This window comes from Artemia sp. Qi Xiang Cuo, chromosome 13 (assembly GCF_049724085.1).
Source record: "Artemia sp. Qi Xiang Cuo chromosome 13, ASM4972408v1, whole genome shotgun sequence".
In the NCBI taxonomy this organism is placed as follows: Eukaryota; Metazoa; Arthropoda; class Branchiopoda; order Anostraca; family Artemiidae; genus Artemia; species Artemia sp. Qi Xiang Cuo.
In genome coordinates, this window is record NC_142806.1 from 28,488,293 (window position 1) to 28,510,393 (window position 22,101).

At 34.6% G+C, this 22,101-nt stretch overlaps 1 protein-coding gene across 1 annotated transcript in view; it reads left to right on the forward strand.

Annotated features, from left to right (window-relative positions):
- LOC148945150 (nuclear pore complex protein Nup98-Nup96-like) overlaps positions 1 to 22,101 on the forward strand; it is a 56,988-nt gene that overhangs the window by 6,832 nt on the left and 28,055 nt on the right. Inside the window, exon 3 of the mRNA XM_089098955.1 lies at positions 8,138 to 8,431. Coding sequence (XP_088955081.1) covers positions 8,138 to 8,431 — 294 coding nt within the window. The remainder of the gene's footprint in view (positions 1 to 8,137; positions 8,432 to 22,101) is intronic.

The following is a 22,101-nucleotide window of genomic DNA, read 5'->3' on the forward strand; positions in this document are numbered from 1 at the left end:
AAAGATCTTAGAATGGAATGTTTAAGGCAGGTATGGAAAAAGTACCAAAGCTGCCAGTTGTAGAATTTGACAGAATTTCAAAAGCTGATGACACTTTAGCAGCACAACTTGTATTTGAATGCTTTCTTTGAGCAATAAGTATTTTTATATTACTTCATTTTCATTTGTGAAGGCACCAAAAACACTGCCACACCTGAACTGGCCTGTTAAAATTGCTATGAACTGCAAGAAGAAGGCTTTTACAAAATATAAAAAATGCACACTCACCAGGATCGTTTTGCAAGACCAAGTAATAAACTGAGTCAGCTGACTAGACACTTCGTAGCTGACTATGAAGATAACTTAGTAGCATTAAACATCAAAGACAATCAAAAGAGGTTCTGGAGATACATATCTGCTCTGCTGGAACAGGGTTTTCCAGTTGATTTATTCCTACTGGATCAAGCTAAGGCCTTTGATAAAATGTCTCACTGCTACCTGATGATCAAGCTGTCAGTATATCAGATAGAAAATCATGTTGCCCAGTGGATTCACAGCTTCTTATCCAACAGAACCCAGATTGTTGCTGTATATGATGAACGAGGTGACCTCATCTACTCCACACCAGTTTATGTTAAGTGGGTTCACCCAAGGGACCAAACTAGGTCCACCACTGTTTAATCTTGACATAAATGATGATCCTGAGGCGGTCAAGAATGGCTTAGAACTGTATGCAGAGGATTCCAAACTCTTTGGTCCAGCAGCCTCAATAGAAACTTGCTCTTTTCTGCAAGAAGATCTCAACAACCTCTGTCTGTGGGCAACAACCTGGATGCTTGAGTTCAACCCACCCAAATGTGAAGTCTTTCATCTTGGTCCAAACAATCCTTGCCATAGCTATCACATGATTGACTCTGCAGGTGCCAACATGCCCATTCAGAGTGCCAAGGAAGGATCTGGGGATATTAATTGACAATAAGCTTAAGATTCATAGTCACTGTTGGAACCAAGCAGCTAAGGCAAACAAGGTCCTTGGTTTGATCAAGCATTCAGTAACAAGTTGCCAACCAAGAGTTATCAAGAAGCTTTACACAGCCCTTGTTAGTCCCCATCTTGAGTTTGGCATGTTGGTTGCCAACCTGCTCTTTAAGTGTGACATGGAGATTCTTGAGAAGGTCCAGTGTTGAGCAACTAAGCTCCCTTTTGCCAAAAAAAAAAAAAAAAATCTACAAGCAACAACTAGAAAGGCTTGATCTGCCTATCCTAACATACAGTGGAGAGAGAGGAGATGTCATCCTTGCATTTAAGATGATGGCCAGTGGCACTATCAAACCCATTTTTTATCACAATGAATACTCCAGAACACAAGGAAATCCCATAAAACTGCATCAAAAACTTAGCAGAAAGCATGAGAAGTTCAACTTTTTCACTAATTGCGTTGTTCCACTGTGGAATTCACTTAGCAAATCTACCATGTCGGCCAGACCAGTTGATAGATTCAAGGTTGGTGTTGACCGTGATTGGAGTGGAAAGTCATTGAAGATGCAGTGGGAAAAACCAGCATCATTGAATAGGGTCTATTATGTGCCTACCCCCTTGAACCCCCAAGTTTGCCTGACCGCCGATACATATAGTGAACCGAACAACAAAACCAAACTGTCCTGTATATATGAAAATTGTGTTAATTGTCCTGTTGTTTTGAACTGTGTTATGAAATGCTGCCCTGTATATATGTAAATAGTGATAATCCTTCTGTGACATGAAGATTATTGAGTCTATGTTACCTTGCAACATCTACAGTTTCTTCAACCTGAGTTGCTAGAAGATGTGATTTAAGGTAATTTAAGGTATATGTAAAAATGGCATTTTCAGACAAATCTACCAGCAAATTTCAATAGGCCATGAAAACTGTCAAGTAGCATTGCTACTATGTTACCCCACTTTCTGCATGGCAGGTTTTAGGTATGCTTATAGATATAATGTTGTGTCCTACCTTATTGTTTTCAGTCAAGGGATTTGACCATAATTTATTATGAGTTGAAAGCCAGGTATTTTTTTCTAAATTATATTATTTCTAGTTTGGAGGAGGTGGTTACACCTTTCTCCTCTGCCAAAAATTTTAAAACTGTGAAACAAATTCAGCATGTTTTTTTAAATGCCCTTGAGCTTCAGGAGATTCTGGTATTCTAAATCATTACCAGGTTACAAAGATCCAAGAAGATTTTGGGCTGATAATAATTGCAATTTTCCCTCATACTGCATCAAACAGCTTTAAAGAAATGATTTACACCCTAAAGAAGATGATGATCTACTAAAACTTGAATAGTTCATACTAACCCTAATAACTATTCTTCAGACCAGTCGAATAAGAATAAAGGATCTTCAGTGTGGTTTATATCTCTCCCTGTATAACACAAAGAAAAATGTGGTTTTTTAATGAATCAAACCCTGGAAAACTAAAACAAGCCAATTTTTCTGTAAAAATTGTTTCCAGGAATTATATCTTGTTTGTCAACTAAAAATTTATTACTCTTTGTTTCTAAGAAATGCTTATCTTTACCAGAGAACAGGATTTTGTTCTCTTTTGTTGGATACAGGCCAATGAGTTCTAGCCAATTTTGGATAGAATTTGTTTCAGTATTGAGCTGAAGGCATACTTTCTGCTACAAGTCTTCTTTAATATTCATTGGGTATTAGAAGGCAATACTTGTCTGGAGCTTGGTCTGCTTTAGTTAAGAGCATTGGTACCACAAATCTTGGTGCATTAATAATGGTAACAATACGGCTTAAGCAATTGATAGAAGTGGAAACTGTTTCAATTATCAGGGGAAGATAAATATTTGACTATGGCTAAATAATCCCCTTTTCTGGGTTTGGTAGTCCAATTCTAGATGTATGGCCTCTCATTGGAGAGTCAACCCTTTAAAAGCAAATAATTGCTGTAGATAGTTAGTTTCCTAAATTTGGTTGAAAATAAAGTAGTTTGAAAAGAAACACAAACTCTGTTTGAGACACAAAAAGAAACACAAAAAATGCGATTTCATAAGCTAAGGGAGTTAGCTGCTTTCATATTCTGCCTATCATATTCCTGAAATTGGCATTGTTTTAAAGACCCTTTTAGCATTTTTACTCCTGTACAACTTTAGGCATTTGCATTTGTAAATATCCTCATTTTTCAACTATGTCAATTGTTCTTCTAAGTTTGTCAGTGGATTTACTACCTTCAAACTACCAAATCTAAATTATACAAATGTTGCGGTATCTGACTATCACACCTACACTCTTGGAGGAAAAAGGTACAGGAAATTGCTAACAAATATTCCCGTTTGTAGTTGGGAGCCACTCTAAAAATAATATTTAAAAAAAAACCTCGCATTATTGACCCTGCCAACAATAATGCTGATATGCTGCTAGTTTTTGCAGTTTTTTTTTATAGTTGGAATTTTCCCTAAAGAAATGTAAAGATGACATGATGTGAATCGTCTTATTACAAAACAATACAACCAAAAGCAATCAGAAGCGCACCAAAAGTATTGCTGGCAAAGACCTTAAATTGCAGCTAGAAGCAATCTAAGGATTTCTCCCCTTAGAACTCCAGATTTGAAGACTTGAGTTGTATTCAAAGCTCTTTAGTGACCAGGTGCAGTTGGATGATCAGTAGATTCCCAATTGAGTTTACTCTCTGGAGGACCATTCAGCATCCAACCTTTGTTTGAGTGAAGACTCTGAATATGGTAGATTGCTTGACAAGTTTCAGGTGATGATTTCTAGTTTTTGAATTGGGATCAACAGTAGGGAATAATGCTGGTAGAGTATTAGTCCTCATTAACTTATAGGCTAAAAGGCATCCCCTCTATCTCTCCTTTAAACAAGTGTTGGGAGATTCAGCTTTGATAGTCTTGCTGGTAGGGTGAACTTGGGTAATTCTGACCCCTTATCGAGTTTTTTTTTCAGCTTAATTTGGTCCCAAAATTTGTTTGGAGTCTCTGGCATAATAAAAACTATTTGACGTTGTTCTTGGTCGTAGTAGTAATATTATTCAAAATCTAGAAAGTTCACAAGTTTCGTTGTTTCCGTGACTTACTGCACTTACTGCACCCATCTCAGAGGAGTCGGACTTGCCCCCTAGTCTGGGGTAAATCTGACACCCCTGGGCAGATCCTATGTATGCAAAGATAAAAATTCTATCACCTTAAGACATGATAGAGGATACCTCTATGTACAGGGAAACTGTACAAAACAAAAACTTTCGTTAATAGTTTGTATATGCCACAGAGGAACACAGGTTTTCTGTTTACTATGGGGTAATTCCGGGTAATTGCTTACTATGGGGTTAGTCTTACCCCATACATAGAAAAAGTCTCTGAGAATGTTTTTTTTTTCAAATTTTTATTGTAAATATGAAAAAGTTAACACTGTACTTCAAATAATGGGCAAAAATTGTAATTTCAATTAGTATGAGAGATTTTTTTTTTAGTTGAAAAAAAGTAATTTTTATTGAAAAAACAATTAATTAGAATTGGAGGGAGTCGACAAAGCAAACTTTTGATCACTTGTGCTTCTTAGTGTGACTCTTGTACAGAGTGATGACATGCCGAATTTGGAATGATGGTAGAATGAAGGGACTAGCTCCAGAAAGCTTTAATGGTCCTGCAAAGATGTATTCTTCTTCAACTTCGTCAATGTCATCTTTTTTTGGCCAGCCATATGAATAGTCGGCTAGGCTCAGGCAGCAAAGGTATTTTATACGAACAAGATTTTTGTCAGGAAAATCAAGCACCCTTCCAGTATACCAGCCTTGTTGATCACGTTTGGTATCGTATGCTTCAGCATAGTATTCATTTAGCTGTATGTTTAGGTTCTTTTTCTGCTCTTCTTTATTCTCACTATCAGCAGTATAACTTATGTCCATTTGGTCAGTTGAGGAACCCAGACAGATGTCAGAGTCTTCACTGGAAAGATCATCTTTCTTTTTCTTTTTCAGCTTTGGCTTGATCGTCATCTCTTTTACTTTCCCTGTTCGGTTCTCGAGCTTTTCTTTTTTCTCTTTCTCTTTTTGTTCAAGCACTCTCAAAGCCTCTACAGAATCGATCATTTCAGCTTCCCAAGCAATTCTCTGCCTACCGGATGTCCCGGGTGCTGAGACATCAAGAGGAGGGTGGCCTGTTATATATATATATATATATATATATATATATATATATATATATATATATATATATATATATATATATAATATATATATATATAAAAATATATATATATATATATATATATATATATATATATATATATATATATATATATATATATATATATATATATATATATATATATATATATATATATATATATATATATATATATATATATATATATATATATATATATATATATATATATATATATATATATATATATATAAATATATAAATATATATAATATATATATATATATATAATAAATATATATATATATATATATATAAAAAATATATATATATATATATATATATATATATATATATATATATATATATTGTTATTCCAGCACGTATCAACTGCAATGTGATTGACATGGCAAAGTTTGATCCAGCCAAGTTAAAACCATATGTTGAGACAAAGAAATCAGAGAGTCAGAATTTAACAAGTGTGACAACCACAGTGAATGCTGCAACTGTATCTCTTGCTGACACCCCTTGTATCTCTTGACTGATTTGAGAACAAAATACTAATAAATTACAGTAATTACTTAAACTATCCTATTAACTTATCAGCTGTTTGGAATCGTTTTATTATCTCTCTATTCTTCTTCACTATCAATTAAAAATTGCTACCTACCTCGTGGCTAACAAAAATGCCTTCCACAAAATTTTGAAATTCCTTTATGACAAAGCAATTGAAAATAGCGGAAATATTGAAGGCTGTTGTCAAGTACCCAAGCCAAAGGAAGAAGAGGGTATATGGAACCATGTATATTTTTAATCACTAAGCCAGATAAGATGGGGGTGTCGGAGCTACCCCTGGGTCGGACTTACCCAAGTTCACCCTACCTTTAATTATTCTCATATTTGAACTAACACTGCAGCAGACATCTTAGCATGAGTACCTAATTTCAGTTCATTGTCAATAGTGACACCAAGATCTTGCTCATATTTACAGAGGAGAGTGGGTGGCCTAAGAAAAAATAAGAACATTAATGATTCAGTTTGCCAAAGAGAATGATATGGCACTTGGCAACATTGATTTTAAAGAAGCCAAACCTCAGCCCATTCACCAAGCAGTTGAAGATCATTTTATAGGAAAGCGTGATCTCACAGGACAAGGCTGTTCCAAGAAGCTTCAGGTTGTCTGCACAGAGAGTTGATTTACTGCTGGTAATGAGAGGAGCATCATTGATGAAAATATAAAATAGTGCAGGACCCAAAACACTTCCCTGAGGAACTCTTCTCAAAAAATACGTAGAGGAAGAAAGAATACGATTATCAGAGTCGTCAATTAACTGAGCACATTGAGATCCAAAATAAAGAAAATCAAGGATCAAGAGCAGGAATTTTTCTTCAAGCTTTACTGATGTAATTTAATTGCAAGTTGCTTGTGACAAACTTTGTCAAAAGCTTTAGAAAAGTCAAGCAAAATCATGTCATCAGGCACCCCATATCAAGCAACTTGGTGATGTGATCATATGATTCAAGGAGATTGGTATCAACATATATTTCTGAACAAAAACCATGTTGTGAACTGTGCAAAATATTATTTGCTTCAAGATGTTTAACAACTGCAGAACTGATTATTCTTTCAAGAACCTTAACAACTGCTGATGTTTGACGATAAAGACAACAAAGAAAATAAATTATAAACTAAAATAGCTTACTAATTGGAAGAATTGTATTGAGACAAAACCAGGCTTAATGCAAAGACATAGCATGATTGGATTACAGAGTAACATATCAATTGGCTTAGTTTGTATATAAGTTAAGATATTACATCACAACCTAGTGTTTCATCCTTAAGGGCCAACTGAGGAGATTGGAGGAGAGGGGACAGAGGAAAAGGAAACCACTGCTAATAAAACACAAAAAAATCCGTTATGAAGACATACTTCCCCAGCAGTTCAATCGATTTCGATCTCAGATCGAAATTCTATCACAGAACTAGCTCTTTTTTATGTGGGCTAAGCTTATTCCACAACTAAAGCTTCCTATAAATAATAGAGGAGTAAAACCACTTGAAACCAGGACAGGAATCTCAATACTACCTCTTTTCCAAGTATGATGGTGATAAAGCTTAATTGTCTAAAAATAAAAAGTCGTTTAGGCATTAAATACAATGTTTGTATATTACAACCTCTGGGTACTAAATTATCCAGTCCAGCTGCAGGCATTGCATTAGTTTCCCTAAATACTGACAATGTGTCATGTGTTTACATTTATTTAGTAAACACAAAGCCTAATCTACTTGATTGCTGCCTCCTTATTCTGCAAAAAGGATCTATAGGTGTTGTTCTGAAGTAGAACAATAAGGCAGAGTATCAAAGGGAAAGTACCAAGCAACATTTATGAACATTGCAAATATATGGGCAATTGAAGACAATAATTACTGCAGTCCTTTCACATTGTTGTATATGTGCTATGGAGGTTAAGCACATTAAATGGCTTGTAATTGGCCAGCAAAAAATAATCCACCTATCAGTAATAGGCTTGCGTACTTACAAACATTAAATAAACTAATGTGATAAGTCGACTTATTCCACATTCAATAAACATTTTGCAATTGATTTTTTTGTAAATTATGGTATTTAACAGCTGATTTCAGTAACTGAGTTGCCTTCAAAAGGACTTCATGAAACCTATTGAATTAATTATTGCTTATTGCACTTCAGAGCTCAATGAGCTGCAAGTCATCCTTTATCAAATAGTAAATTCTCGGAATGTTTATATATTGATAAAAGTTAAAAATCTATTTGTTTGTTTTCAAACGATCTTTAGGTTTCCAACATTTTCTTTAATATTTTTTGTAAGAAGTTCATTTAGATGTTCAGATTGCATTAAGTAGAGAACGCTAATGCCTCTTATTCAGTAATTTGCAATCTCTTGCAGTAAGTTCTGTTGAACGCGGGTTTAGATAATGTGACATAGAATTAATCTTTGATTTCTAGGTTTTGGCACAGGAACTAGTGCACCAGCAACTGGAACTAGCATGTTTGGCGGAACACCAAGTATATTTGGTACAACTCCACAACAACAACAACAGACACCTGCAAGCACTGGCAGTATTTTTGGCACACAGACCTCATTTGGGAATAAGCCAGCATTTGGTTCGTTTGGAACATCTGGTGGAAGTATTTTCGGCCAAACTTCACAACCTTCAACCACAGGCAGTATTTTTGGTCAGCAACAAGCAGGCACTGCCACAGGTGGTCTTTTTGGTACTGGAACTAGTACATTTGGAGGTAAGCTTCTATGAAGTTTTTTTTGTTGAAAGAATGAATTCTTAGGCTGTTCTTCTGTTGCAGTTTATTGTTTATGTCAGCAGCATAGGAACTTGTATGCTGAAATGTGTAAAAACAAGCCCCCCCCCCCATTATAACAACCCAGCCAACCACTAGTAGAAATAGGACAGTGATGTTGAACCTGTGTTATGTGTTGTGAGAGGTGACAAGATAGGTTATTTCGAGCAACGTGTTTGCGAAGAAACAAAAAATATGTAACGTCACTTTTCTGCTGCGGTCACTAAAAAGTCACTTTTCCATGCTTATAATGAATAGGAATGTATATATTTGATAACTCTGTTCCAAAACGGTTCTTTGATTCCCCAGCTTTAGCTGTTAATTTGCTACCTGTAATCCCAGAATGTCATGGGGCCCACTTCAGTGTAATACAATTGATGGTTACCATTAGATGCTAGTCTGTTTAAGGCTTTGTTGCTCCAGTTAAATTTTTTGTCTGCTCCTTATATTCTCAAGAGGCTTAAGGCATGCTTTATTATCAGACACTATACAAAGGTTCCTGCCTGCACTTTTTAATTACTTTGGTCTGCCCTTTTATATTAGAAACATTTCAGTCTCTTCATTGATAACACTGCTGCGGTTAAGGTAGGAAATGAGGTTAGTAGCTGGTTTTGTATTAAATCAGGAGTTAAGCAAGGTTGTGTTCCCCCTTTATATGGATTATTTTGATGGACTTTGTTTTAAGGAGCACAGGAAAGGCAATGGGAGACCACGGAATCAAATGGGAAGGAAAAAATCTCCTGGACCTGGATTATACTGATGATTTAAGCATCCTAGATGAAAGTGTGAGCAAATTAAAAAAAAAAAAATTATAAATTTTTCATGATTTTTTTTTTCTGAAATTAAAATTTCTTCTAAAAGTTAAAAATTTCATTGTGTATTCAAGGGGATGTTTAAAAAAAGTGCTATTTGCATACTGCTACTAATACTACTATAGCTATTGCTACGCATAATTACTGAACCTTTGAACAAGGCTGAAAAATTGATGTCTCAAAACTTTGTTTATATATTTGTTATGGGAAATGATGGGTGGGGGGGGGAGAAGTGGTTTCTCTCAAATCACTTTGACTGTTAAGAAGAGCACTATAACTTCCAGTTTAAAATGAAGTGAGACTCATCTGAATTTAATACGATCACCCGCTCCATAAATACTTTATATGCCCCCAAGGCCTAACTTAAAGCTCTGGGGGTTTGTGCCAACCCTGGAAGCATTGTCATATGTTCTTTGGACTATTTTAAACAATATTGCCATCGCACAATTTCAATCAGATGAATTTGGTGAAAAGACGGGTAGTTGGGGGGGGGGAGCTGCATGACCTCCATCACTATTGACTCTTAAGAGGGAACTAGAATTTCCAATTTCAACCAAATGAGCCACCTCCACCTCTAGAGCTTATACAACCACCCCTTCCATAAGAACCTTAAATGCCCCAGGGACATAATTTACAACCCTCGTACTCAGGCTCTGGTGGTTTGTATCGACCTCAAAAGCCTTTTTATATGATATTTGGACTATCTTAAATAAAATTGCTATCTCAAGATTTATATTAAATGCATTTCGAGACAATACGACGTGTGGGGGGGATAGCTGCCCTCCGATCATTTTGACTCTTAAAAAGGACACTAGAACTTTTTATTACCAATCCAATGACCCCCTCCTAAGTTTATATGACCACGTTTTCTATAAAAAAAACTTATATGCCCCCAGGGCATAACTTACAACCCTTGCCCTGAGGGCTAGGGGGATTTGTTATCCTCAAAGACATAATTTCCAGACCTTTCGATTACGTAGAACAAAATGTCTATCTCAAACTCTTGATTGTAAGTGTCTGGGGAAATGCTGGGTTTGGGGAGGCATTTGCCCTCTGGTCACTTTCGACTAATAAAAAAGATATTAGTCCTCTTAATTCCCAATCGACTGAGCCCTTTTTGAAGCTTCTACGACAAAACTTTCTATAAAAGCCTTACATACCCCAGGGGCATAACTTACAATCCTTGTAGTTAGGGCTACTGGGGGGGGGGAGGGTTGTCATCCTCTAAGTCATAATTTCCAGACCTTTCAACTACGTTGAGCAAAACGAACATTTCACAATGCTGATCGGAAACGTTTGGGGAAATGACGGGCGTGGTGGAAGGGGGGGGGGGGGAAGGTGATTTTCCCTACCATTACTTCTGACCACTAATAAAGGGCAACAGGTCATTCCAATCGAATGAGCCCTTTTTGACGTTTTTACGAGAAAGCTTTCTATAAAAACCTTATTTACCCCGAGGGAATAACTTTCAACCTTAGCACTGAGGGCTGTGGGGGGGGGGTCTTCATACTCAAAGACATCATTTCTGGACCCTTCGACTACGTTCAACAAAATGGCTATATCATAATGTTGATCAGAAGTGTTTGGGGAAATGATTGGCGGGGGGGGGGGCATTCGCCCTTCGATCGCTTTTGACCACTAATATGGGTATATTCTCTGAGGCCAACCTGACTCTTATACATGATAATGGTAATAAGCTTACCTTAGCTATGGATGTCAGGTATTGTGTTATCTTGGAACGATAATTTCGACAGGACCTGTGCCTGTCATCATCAGGTTCAAATTCAAGACTCTTGCCAGAATATAAAATCACTAAATAAAATAAAACTAAAATCACTGAACAACACTAATAATAATTCGAACCTGGAATTATTGTTGTGATATGGCCCGGATTTTGGTAGAGGCATTGATGGCCGCTATCCTAGTAGATCTCAAAAAGGTTGGGTCTATAGAAGTAGGGTGGAGTTTTTTGCGAGTTCTTAGCCTATGGGTAATGGGTTCCCAAATTTCACTGATGCGGAACTCTCCATTGTCTTTATTAATGGCTGGTTTGTTTTTAGCAATTTCCAGAGCTTCTCTGATTTTCTGCTTTAAGAGTTGTGGAGCAATAGCAATAAGTTGAGCCTGGTCAAAATCAACAGAGTGAGAAGGGTTTTCAAAAATATGATGGGCCAGTGGAGAAAAATTAGCTTCCTCCTTAAGCTTTGTCTTTTAAAGGCAGGCATCAATGGAATCAGCATGTTCTTTTAATCGGTGATGTAGAGATCTCATGGTACGACCTATATAGGTATCACCACAACTGCAAGGAATCTCATATACTCCTGGTGAATCTGAAGTGATCTTATCTTTGCCTATGTTTAAGAAGGAGAAGACGGTCATTCCAGAAGGAAAAAACACCTTAAAGCCTAGCTTAGTGAGTTTGGAGCTTAAAATGTCAGTAATACCCTTAATATAAGGTAATGACAAAAAGGGTTTATGTTCTTCAGTCTTAGGGGAGCTCTTGGTTTTTGTGCTAATCTTTCTCCTGGAGATAACCTTATCAATGACTTGTTGGGGGTAGCCATTGCCTATAAGAACATCTTTTATATGATCAAGTTCAGCCTTCAGCTCCAAATCAGAGAAACACACTATAAACGCTCTATTAACCAGCGAATATACTACAGAATTTTTAATTATTGGGTGGTTATAAGAGTCATATCTCATATATCTATCACTATGAGTTGGCTTTCTATATACACTCAAGTCAAACCTAGTTTTCCGTTTGGTAATGAGAACATCTAAGACAGGGTAAACTGTGGTCGTACCATGAGATCTCTACATCACCGATTAAAAGAACATGCTGATTCCATTGATGCCTGCCTTAAAAAGACAAAGCTTAAGGAGGAAGATAATTTTTCTGCACTGGCCCATCATATTTTTGAAAACCCTTCTCACTCTGTTGATTTTGACCAGGCTCAACTTATTGCTATTGTTCCACAACTCTGAAAGCAGAAAATCAGAGAAGCTCTGGAAATTGCTAAAAACAAACCAGCCATTAATAAAGACAATGGAGAGTTCCGCATCAGTGAAATTTGGGAACCCATTACCCATAGGCTAAGAACTCGCAAAAAACTCCACCCTACTTCTATAGACCCAACCTTTTTGAGATCTACTAGGATAGCGGCCATCAATGCCTGTACCAAAATCCGGGCCATATCACAACAATAATTCCAGGTTTGACTTATTATTAGTGTTGTTCAGTGATTTTGGTTTTATTTTATTTATTGATTTTATATTCTGGCAAGAGTCTTGAATTTGAACCTGATGATGACAGGCACTGGTCCTGTCAAAATTATCGTTCCAAGATAACACAATATCTGACATCCATAGCTAAGGTAAGCTTATTACCATTATCATCACTAATATGGGCACTAGCCCTCTCAATTCCCAATTGAATGAGCCTTTTTGAAGTTTCTACTGCAACACTTTCTATAAAAAAACATATATGCCCCCAGGAAATAACTTACAACCTTTGCCCTGGGGGCTGTGGGGGATTTGTCATCCTCAAAGACATAATTTCCGGACCTTTCAACTACGTTGAACAAAATGGCAAAATCTCAAAATTTTGATTGGATGTGTTTGGGGTAATGGTGGGCGTGAGAGGGGTGTTAGTTGCCCTCCAATCCCTTTTTACTATGAAAAAGGGCACTAGCCCTTTCAATTTCCGATCGAATGAGTCCTTTTTGAAGTTTCTACATCAACACTTTCTATATAAACCTTATATGCCATATATGCCAATAACTTACAGCCCTTGCCCTGAGGGCCGTGGGGGATTGTCACCCTCAAACACCTAATTTCCAGAACTTTCAACTACGTTGAACAAAATGGTTATCTCAAAATTTTGATTGGATGCGTTTGGGGAAATCATGGGCGTGAGAGGGAAGTTAGTTGCCCTTCAATCAATTTCGACTAAAAGGGCACTAGCCCTTTCAATTTCCAATCGAATGATCCGTTTTGAAGTTTCTATGACAACGCCTTCTATAAAAAACCTTATATGCCCCCAGTGCATAACTTGTAACCCTTGCCCTGAGGGCTGTGGGGGGATTGTCATCCTCAAAGTCCGAATTTCTAGAAGTTTCTACTACGTTAAACAAAATGGCTATCTCAAAATTTTGATTGGATTTGTTGGGGGAAATGGTGGGTGTGAGTAGAAAGGCCTTACTGACTCGTGACGGGCACCCCTGCTGCCATCTACAATTTATTTTCATAATTTTATCGATCCACGAACGGGTCAATGACCTCAATAGACTCCCTAGGGAGAACACGTGGTTAATTTATTGTTTCCCAGGAGAATTGTTTCCGGAAGTTTATTAATATCTTTTGAGTTCGACCAGAATTGTTTCCGGGGCAAAGTTTAGATCACACGTGACAGATGATGTCACTATTGATTGATTTGTCATGACAGGGGAATTAATTTGTTGTTCCGAAAGAGAATGACTGATTCAAGAAAGGGGAATTAGTTTGTTGTTGCTAAGGGAAAGGTGGGGAAGAGATATATTGATTGCGTCATCGAAGGGAGAGAATTCCCGAGAAATTGATTACATAATCGGTAGAACCCTATCAGGAGCTCGTGACGGGAATCCATTTATGTGCATAGAATGACGTATTCGACTAGGACAAATGGATTTCTGAGATATTGATTACATAATCGGTAGAACCCAATCAGAAGGTCATGACGGGAGTCCATATATGGGCATAGAATGACGTAATCGACTAGGACAGTTGGATTTCTGAGAAATTGATTACATAATTCGTAGAACCCTATCAGGAACTCGTGACGGGAATCCATTTATGTGCATAGAATGACGTAATCAACTAGGACAAATGGATTTCTGAGAAATTGATTACATAATCGGTAGAACCCTATCAGAAGGTCATGACGGGAGTCCATATATGGGCATAGAATGACGTAATCAACTAGGACAGTTGGATTTCTGAGAAATTGATTACATAATCGGTAGAACCCTATCAGGAGCTCGTGACGGGAATCCATTTATGTGCATAGAATGACGTAATCAACTAGGACAAATGAATTTCTGAGAAATTGATTACATAATCGGTAGAACCCTATCTGGAGCTCGTGACGGGAATCCATTTATGTGCATAGAATGACGAAATCAACTAGGACAAATGGATTTCTGAGAAATTGATTTTATAATCGGTAGAACCCTATCAGGAGCTCGTGACGGGAATCCATTTATGTGCATAGAATGACGTAATCCACTAGGACAGTTGGATTTCTGAGAAATTGATTACATAATCGGTAGAACCCTATCAGAAGGTCCTGACGGAAACAAGTTCCTTTCTTTATGTCCCTTTTAAACCTATTTTCCAACTTGAAGAACTTATCTTTTTCACCCACAACTATCCTTTAAAGCTTTTGCATACCTCAACACCAAGAAATACTTTTCAAAGACCATTTCAGAGCAAGTTGCTTTCTTAATGTCCCTTCTAAACCTATTTTCCAAACGTTGAAGTACTTATCTTTTTCACCCACAACTATACTTTATATCTTTTTGGATAACTCAACACCAAGAAATAATTTTCAAAGACCATTTCAGAGCAAGTTACTTTCTTAATTTTCCTACTAAGCCCATTTTCAAACTTGAATCACTTATCTTTTTCATCCAACACTATACTTTACAGATTTTTGGTTACCTCAACACCAAGAAATACTTAAACCGGAAGAAGAAAAGGCTCAAGACATAAAAAATTTCAAGTTAGCTATTAAATTTTTCCTTAGAATATGGGAAAAGTTATACCATGACTGTAATTATTTTCTATGAACATAAAAAGTTTCACTTTAATTCTAAATTTTCTTAAATTCAGTTCCAACCTTTCTCAAAGAGATGAAAAAATTTAAAGTTCTGTTCCAAATATTTCCCTGGAAGAAGAAAAGTTCAACTTCGATTCTGAATTTTCTCAATGAAAATGAAATAAGTTATTGATCAATTCTATTTTCTCAAAATATTATAAAATTTTCCACTTCAATTAAGATTTTTCTCAAAGAGATGAAAAAATTTAAAATATTATTCCAAATTTTTCTTAGAAGATAGAAAAGTTCAAGTTCTAATCTTAATTTTACCAAAGAACATAATTCAATTCTAATTTCTCCAGAGAAAATAAAAAGCTTCCGCTTCAGTTTTAAGTTCACCAAGACATAAAAATTTAAAGTTCAGTTCTAAAATTTCACATAGAGGATAGGAAAAGTTATACTATGATTATGATTATTTTCAATGAAGATAAAAAGTTTCACTTTAATTCTCAATTTTCTTAGATTCAGTTCCGACTTTTCACATAGAGATGAAAAAATTTAATGTTCAGTTCCAAATTTTTCTTAGAAGATAGAAAAAGTTCAAGTTCTCTTCTGAATTTTACCAAAGAACACAATTCAATTCTAATTTTACCAGAGAAAATAAAAAGCTTCCACTTCAGCTTTAAGTTCACCAAGACATAAAAAATTTAAAGTTCAGTTCTAAATTTTTCCGTAGAAGATAGGAAAAGTTATACCATGATTGTGATTATTTTCTATGAAGATAAAAAGTTTCACTTTAATTCTAAATTTTCTTAAATTCAATTCCGGCTTTTCCCAAAGAGATGAAAAAATTTAAAGTTCTGTTCCAAATATTTCCCCGGAAGAAGAAAAGTTCAACTTCGATTCTGAATTTTCTTTATGAAAATGAAATAAGTTATTGATCAATTCTATTTTCATAAAATATTATAATTATTCCACTTCAATTCAGATTTTTCTCAAAGAGATGACAAAATTTAAAATATTGTTCCAAATTTTTCATAGAAGATAGAAAAAGTTATACTTTGATTGTGATTATTCTTCATGAAGATATGGAGCTCCACTTTAATTCTAAGTTTTCTCGAAGAAGTGCAAAATGTACAAGTTCTCTTCTGAATTTTCTTAGAGAGGAGAAAAAAGTTAGCTCATTTCTGAAATTTACCAATGAAAATGAAAAAGCTTCCATTTCAGTTCATAATTTCTCAAAGACATAAAAATTGAAAGTTCAATTCTAAATTTTTCCATAGAATATAGGAATGACTATACTATGATTGTGATTATTTACCATGAAGATAGGAAGTTTCACTCTATTTCTAATTTTCTTAAGTTCGGTTCATTCATATAAGCACCAAAAACAATAGGGAAGGTTAGGTTTAAATAAATATTAATAAATAATAAGAAACATTTCTCCATGTTTAAGTTAGGCTAGGTTAGGTTAACTTATCATGACCGCTCATGATAAGCTAACCTAACCTAACCTAACTTAAACATGGAGAAATGTTTCTTATTATTTATTAATATTTATTTATACCTAACCTAACCTATTGTTTTTGGTGCTTAGATGAATGAACTGAATTTAAGAAAAATTAGAAATAGAGTGAAACTTTTATCTTCATGGTAAATAATCACAATCATAGTATAGCCATTCCTATCTTCTATGGAAAAATTTAGAATTGAACTTTAAATTTTTATGTCTTTGAGAAATTATGAACTGAAATGGAAGCTTTTCATTTTCATTGGTAAATTTCAGAATTGAGCTAACTTTTTCTCTACTCTAAGAAAATTCAAAAGTGTACTTGTAAATTTTGCACTTCTTCGAGAAAACTTAGAATTAAAGTGGAGCTCCATTTCTTCATGAAGAATAATCACACTAAAAGCATAACTTTTTCTATCTTCTATGAAAAGTTTGAAATAATATTTTAAATTTTGTCATCTCTGTGAAAAATCTGAATTGAAGTGGAAAATTTTATAATATTTTATGAAAATAGAATTGATCAATAACTTATTTCATTTTCATTAAGAAAATTCAGAATCGAAGTTGAACTTTTCTTCTTCCGGGAAAATATTTGGAATAGAACTTTAAATTTTTTCATCTCTTTGAGAAAAGCCGGAATTGAATTTAAGAAAATTTAGAATTAAAGTGAAACTTTTTATCTTCGTAGAAAATAATCACAATCATGGTATAACTTTTCCTATCTTCTACGGAAAAATTTAGAACTGAACTTAAAATTTTTTATGTCTTGGTGAACTTAAAGCTGAAGTGGAAGCTTTTATTTTCTCTGGTGAAATTAGCATTGAATTGTGTTCTTTGGTAAAATTCAGAAGAGAACTTGAACTTTTCTATCTTCTAAGAAAAATTTGGAACAGAACTTTAAATTTTTTCATCTCTATTTGAAAAGTCGGAACTGAATTTAAGAAAATTTAGAATTAAAGTGAAACTTTTATCTTCATGGAAAATAATCATAATCATAGTAAAACTTTTCCTATCTTCTATGAAAAAATTTAGAACTGAACTTTAAATTTTTTATGTCTTGGTGAACTTAAAACTGAAGTGGAAGCTTTTTATTTTCTCTGGAGAAATTAGAATTGAATTATGTTCTTTGGTAAAATTCAGATTAGAACTTGAACTTTTCTATCTTCTAAGAAAAATTTGGAACAATATTTTAAATTTTTCATCTCTTTGAGAAAAATCTGAATTGAAGTGGAAAATTTTATAATATTTTGAGAAAATAGAATTGATCAATAACTTATTTCATTTTCATTGAGAAAATTCAGAATCGAAGTTGAACTTTTCTTCTTCCAGGGAAATATTTGTAACAGAACTTTAAATTTTTTCATCTCTTTGAAAAGGTTGGAACTGAATTTAAGAAAATTTAGAATTAAAGTGAAACTTTTTATCTTAATAGAAAATAATTACAATCACGGTATAACTTTTCCTATCTTCTAAGGAAAAATTTAGAAGTGAACTATAAATTTTTTATGTCTTGGGCCTTTTCTTCTTCCGGGAAAAGTATTTCTTGGTGTTGAGGTAACCAAAAAGCTGTATAGTATAGCTGTGGGTTAAAAAGATAAGTACTTCAACTTGTAAAATGGGTTTAGGAGGGACATTATGAAAGTAACTTTCTCTGAAATTGTCTTTTCAAAGTATTTCTTGGTGATGAGGTAACCAAAAAGCTGTAAAGTATAGTTGTGGTTGAAAAAGATAAGTACTTCAAGTTGGAAAATGGGTTTATAAGGGACATTAAGGAAATAACTTTCTCTGAAATGGTCTTTGAAAAGTATTTCTTGGTGTTGAGGTAACCAAAAGGCTGTAAAGTATAGTTGTGGATGAAAAACATAATAACTTCAAGTTGGAAAATGGGTTTAGAAAGGGACATTAAGAAAGAAACTTGATCTGAAATTGTCTTTGAAAAGCATTTCTTTGTTTTGAGGTAACCGAAAAGCTGTTAACTATAGTTGTGGGTTAAAAAGATAACTACTTCAATTTGGAAAATGGGTTTATAAGAGGCATTAAGGAAAAAACTTTCTCTGAAATGGTCTTTGTAAAGTATTTCTTGGTGTTGAGGTATTCAAAAGCTGTAAAGTATAGTTGAGGGTGAAAAAGATAAGTTCTTCAAGTTGAAAAATGGGCTTAGGAGGGGCGTTAAGAAGGGAACTTGCTCTGAAATGTTCTTTGAAAAGTATTTCTTGGTGTTGAGGTATCCAAAAAGCTATAAAGTATGGTTGAGGGTGAAAAACATAAGTACTTCACGTTGGAAAAAGGGTTTAGGAGGGATATTAAGAAAGTAACTTGCTCTGAATTGGTCTTTGAAAAGTATTTCTTGGTGTTGAGGTAACCCAACAGCTGTAAAGTGTAGTTCTGGTTGAAAAAGACAAGTACTTCAAGTTGGAAAATGGGTTTAGGTGGGATATAAAGAAAGTAACTTGCTCTGGAATGGTATTTGAAAAGTATTTATTGGTGTTGAGGTATCCAAAAATCTGTACAGTATAGTGGTGTGTGAAAAAGATAAGGACTTGAAGTTGAAAAACGTGTTTAGAAGGGGCACTAAGAAAGTAACTTGCTCTGAAATGGTCTTTGAAATGTATTTCTTGTTGTTGAGGTATACAAAAAGCTGATAAGTATAGGTGTGTATGAAAAAGATTAGTACTTATAGTTGTTAAATGTGTTTAGTATGTAAAGTAAGAAAGTAAATTGCACTGAAATGGTCTTTGAAAAGTATTTCTTTGTGTTGAGGTGTCCAAAAAGATGTAAAGTATAGTTGTGAGTGAAAAAGTTAAGAACTTCAAGTAGAAAAAGGGGTTTAGTAGGGATATTAAGAAAGTAACTTGGTCTGAAATGGTCTTTGAAATGTATTTCTTGGTGTTGAGGTATCCAAAAAGCTCGAAAGTATAGTTTTGGGTGAAAAAGATAAGTACTTCAGGTTGGAAAATGTGTTTAGGAGGGACAATAAGAATGTCACTTGATTTGTAAATGTCTTTGAGAATTATTTCTGTGTGATGAGGTAACAAAATAGCTGTAAATTGTAGTTGTAGGTGACCTAGATAAGTAGGTCGATGTAAAATGGGCTTAGGAGAGAAACCAAGGAAGTAACTTCCTCTGAACTCTACTTTTAAAAGTACTTTTTTGTGAGGTGGTAAACAAAAGCCTGTGAAGTGTAGTTTTGGGTGAAAAAGATAATTACTTCATTGTTCACAATGGGTTTAGGAGGGACATTAAGAAAGTAACTTGCTCTGAAATGGTCTTTGAAAAGTATTTCTTGGTGTTGAGGCATCCAAAAAGCTGTAAAGTATAGTTGTGGGTGAAAAAGATAAGTACTTCATGTTGGAAAATGAGTTTAGGAGGGACATTAAGAAAGTAACTTGCTCTGAAATGGTCTTTGAAAAGTATTTCTTGGTATTGAGGTAACCAAAAAGCTGTAAAGTATAGTTGTGGGTGAAAAAGATAAATACTTCAACTTGTTAAATAGCTTTAGGAAGGACATTAAAAAAGTAGCTTGCTCTGAAATGGTCTTTGAAAAGTATTTGTTGGTGTTGAGGTATCCAAAAAGCTGTAAAGTATAGTTGTGGGTGAAAAAGATAAGTACTTCAAGTTGGAAAATGGGTTTAGAAGGGACATTAAGAAAGGAAGTTGCTCTGAAATGGTCTTTGAAAGGTATTTCTTTGAGTTGAGGTATCCAAAAAGCTGTAAAGTAAAGTTGTGGGTGAAAAAGAGAAGTATTTCAACTTGTAAAATTGGTTTAGAAGGGACATTAAAAAAGTAACTTTCTCTGAAATGGTCTTTGAAAACTATTTCTTGGTGTTGAGGTATCCAAAAAGCTGTAATGTATAGTTGTGGGTGAAGAAGATAAGTACTTCAAGTTGGAAAATGGGTTTAGAAGGGACATTAAGAAATTAACTTGGTCTGAAATGGTCTTTGAAAAGTATTTCTTGGTGTTGGGGTATTCAAAATGCTGTTTATTATTGTTGAGGGTGTAATAGATTACTAATTCAACTTGTAAAATGTGTTTAGAAGGGACATTAAGAAAGTAAATTGCTCTGAAATGGTCTTTGAAAAGTATTTCTTGGTGTTGATGTATACAAAAAGCTGTAAAGTATTATTGTGAATGAAAAAGATAATGTCATCAAGTTATAAAATAGGTTTAGGATGAATAATCAGAAAGTAAATTGCTCTGAAATGGTATTTGGAAAGTATTTCTTTGTTGTTGAGGTATCCAAAAAGATGCAAATTATAGTTGTGGATGAAAAAGATAAGTACTTCAAGTTGTAAAATAGGTTTAGGAGGGACATTAAGAAAGTAACTTGCATTGAAATGGTAATTGAAAAGTATTGCTTGGTGTTGATGCAACAAGAATCGTTATAATTATATTTGAGTGTGATTAGGATAATGAATTCATGTTGGAAAATGGGTTCACATTAGTTACTAAAATTTGAACGTACTATGAGATGGTTTTTGATAGTCGTTTATTGGTTATGTGGTATCTAAAAAGCTGGAATGTAGACTCTTTGATGAAAAAGAAAAGTAATTCAAGTCTTAAAATGGGTTTAGTAGGGAAATTAAGAAAGTAACTTGATATGAAATGGACTTTGAAAAGTATTTCTTTGTGTTGAGGTATCCAAAAAGCTGTAAAGTATAGTTGTGGATGATAAACAAAAGTACTTAAAGTTGTAAATTAGGTTTAGGAGGGACATTAAAAAAACAGCTTGCTCTGAAATTGTGTTTGAAAAGTATTTCTTGGTGTTGAGGTATCCGAAAAGCGGTAAAGTATAGTTGTGAGTGAAAAAGATAAGTACTTCAAGTTGTAAAAATTGTGTTGAATGGACATTAATATAATAACTTCGTCTGAAATGGTATTTGAAAAGTGTTTCTTGGAGTTGAGGTATCCAAAAAGCTGTTCAGTATAGTTTTGGGAGAAAAATATAAGCACTACAAGTTGGAAAATGGGACGATGTTGGACATTAAGACAGTAACTTAATTTAACATGGTCAGTGAAAACTAGGTCTTGATGTTGAGGTATACAACCAACAGTAGTGTTAAGGTGTGGGGGTAATAGTTAAGTTCTTCTAGGGGGAATTTAGTGGGAGGAGTTACATTAAGTTTGTAACGTTCTCTGAAATGGTCTATGAATAGTATTTCTTGGTGTTGAGGTATCCAAAAAGCTGTAAAGTATAGTTGTGGGTGAAAAAGATAAGTACTTCAAGTTGAAAAATGGGTTTAGGATGGACATTAATAAAGTAACTTGCTCTGAAATGGTCTTTGAAAAGTATTTCTTGGTGTTGAGGTATCCAAAAAGCTGTAAAGTATAGTTGTGGGTGAAAAAGATAAGTTCTTCAAGTTGGAATATGGGTTTAGGAGGGACATTAAGAAAGTAACTTGTTCTGAAATGGTCTTTGAAAAGTATTTCTTGGTGTTGAGGTTACCAAAAACCTGTAAAGTATAGTTGTGGGTGAAAAAGATAAGTACTACAAGTTTA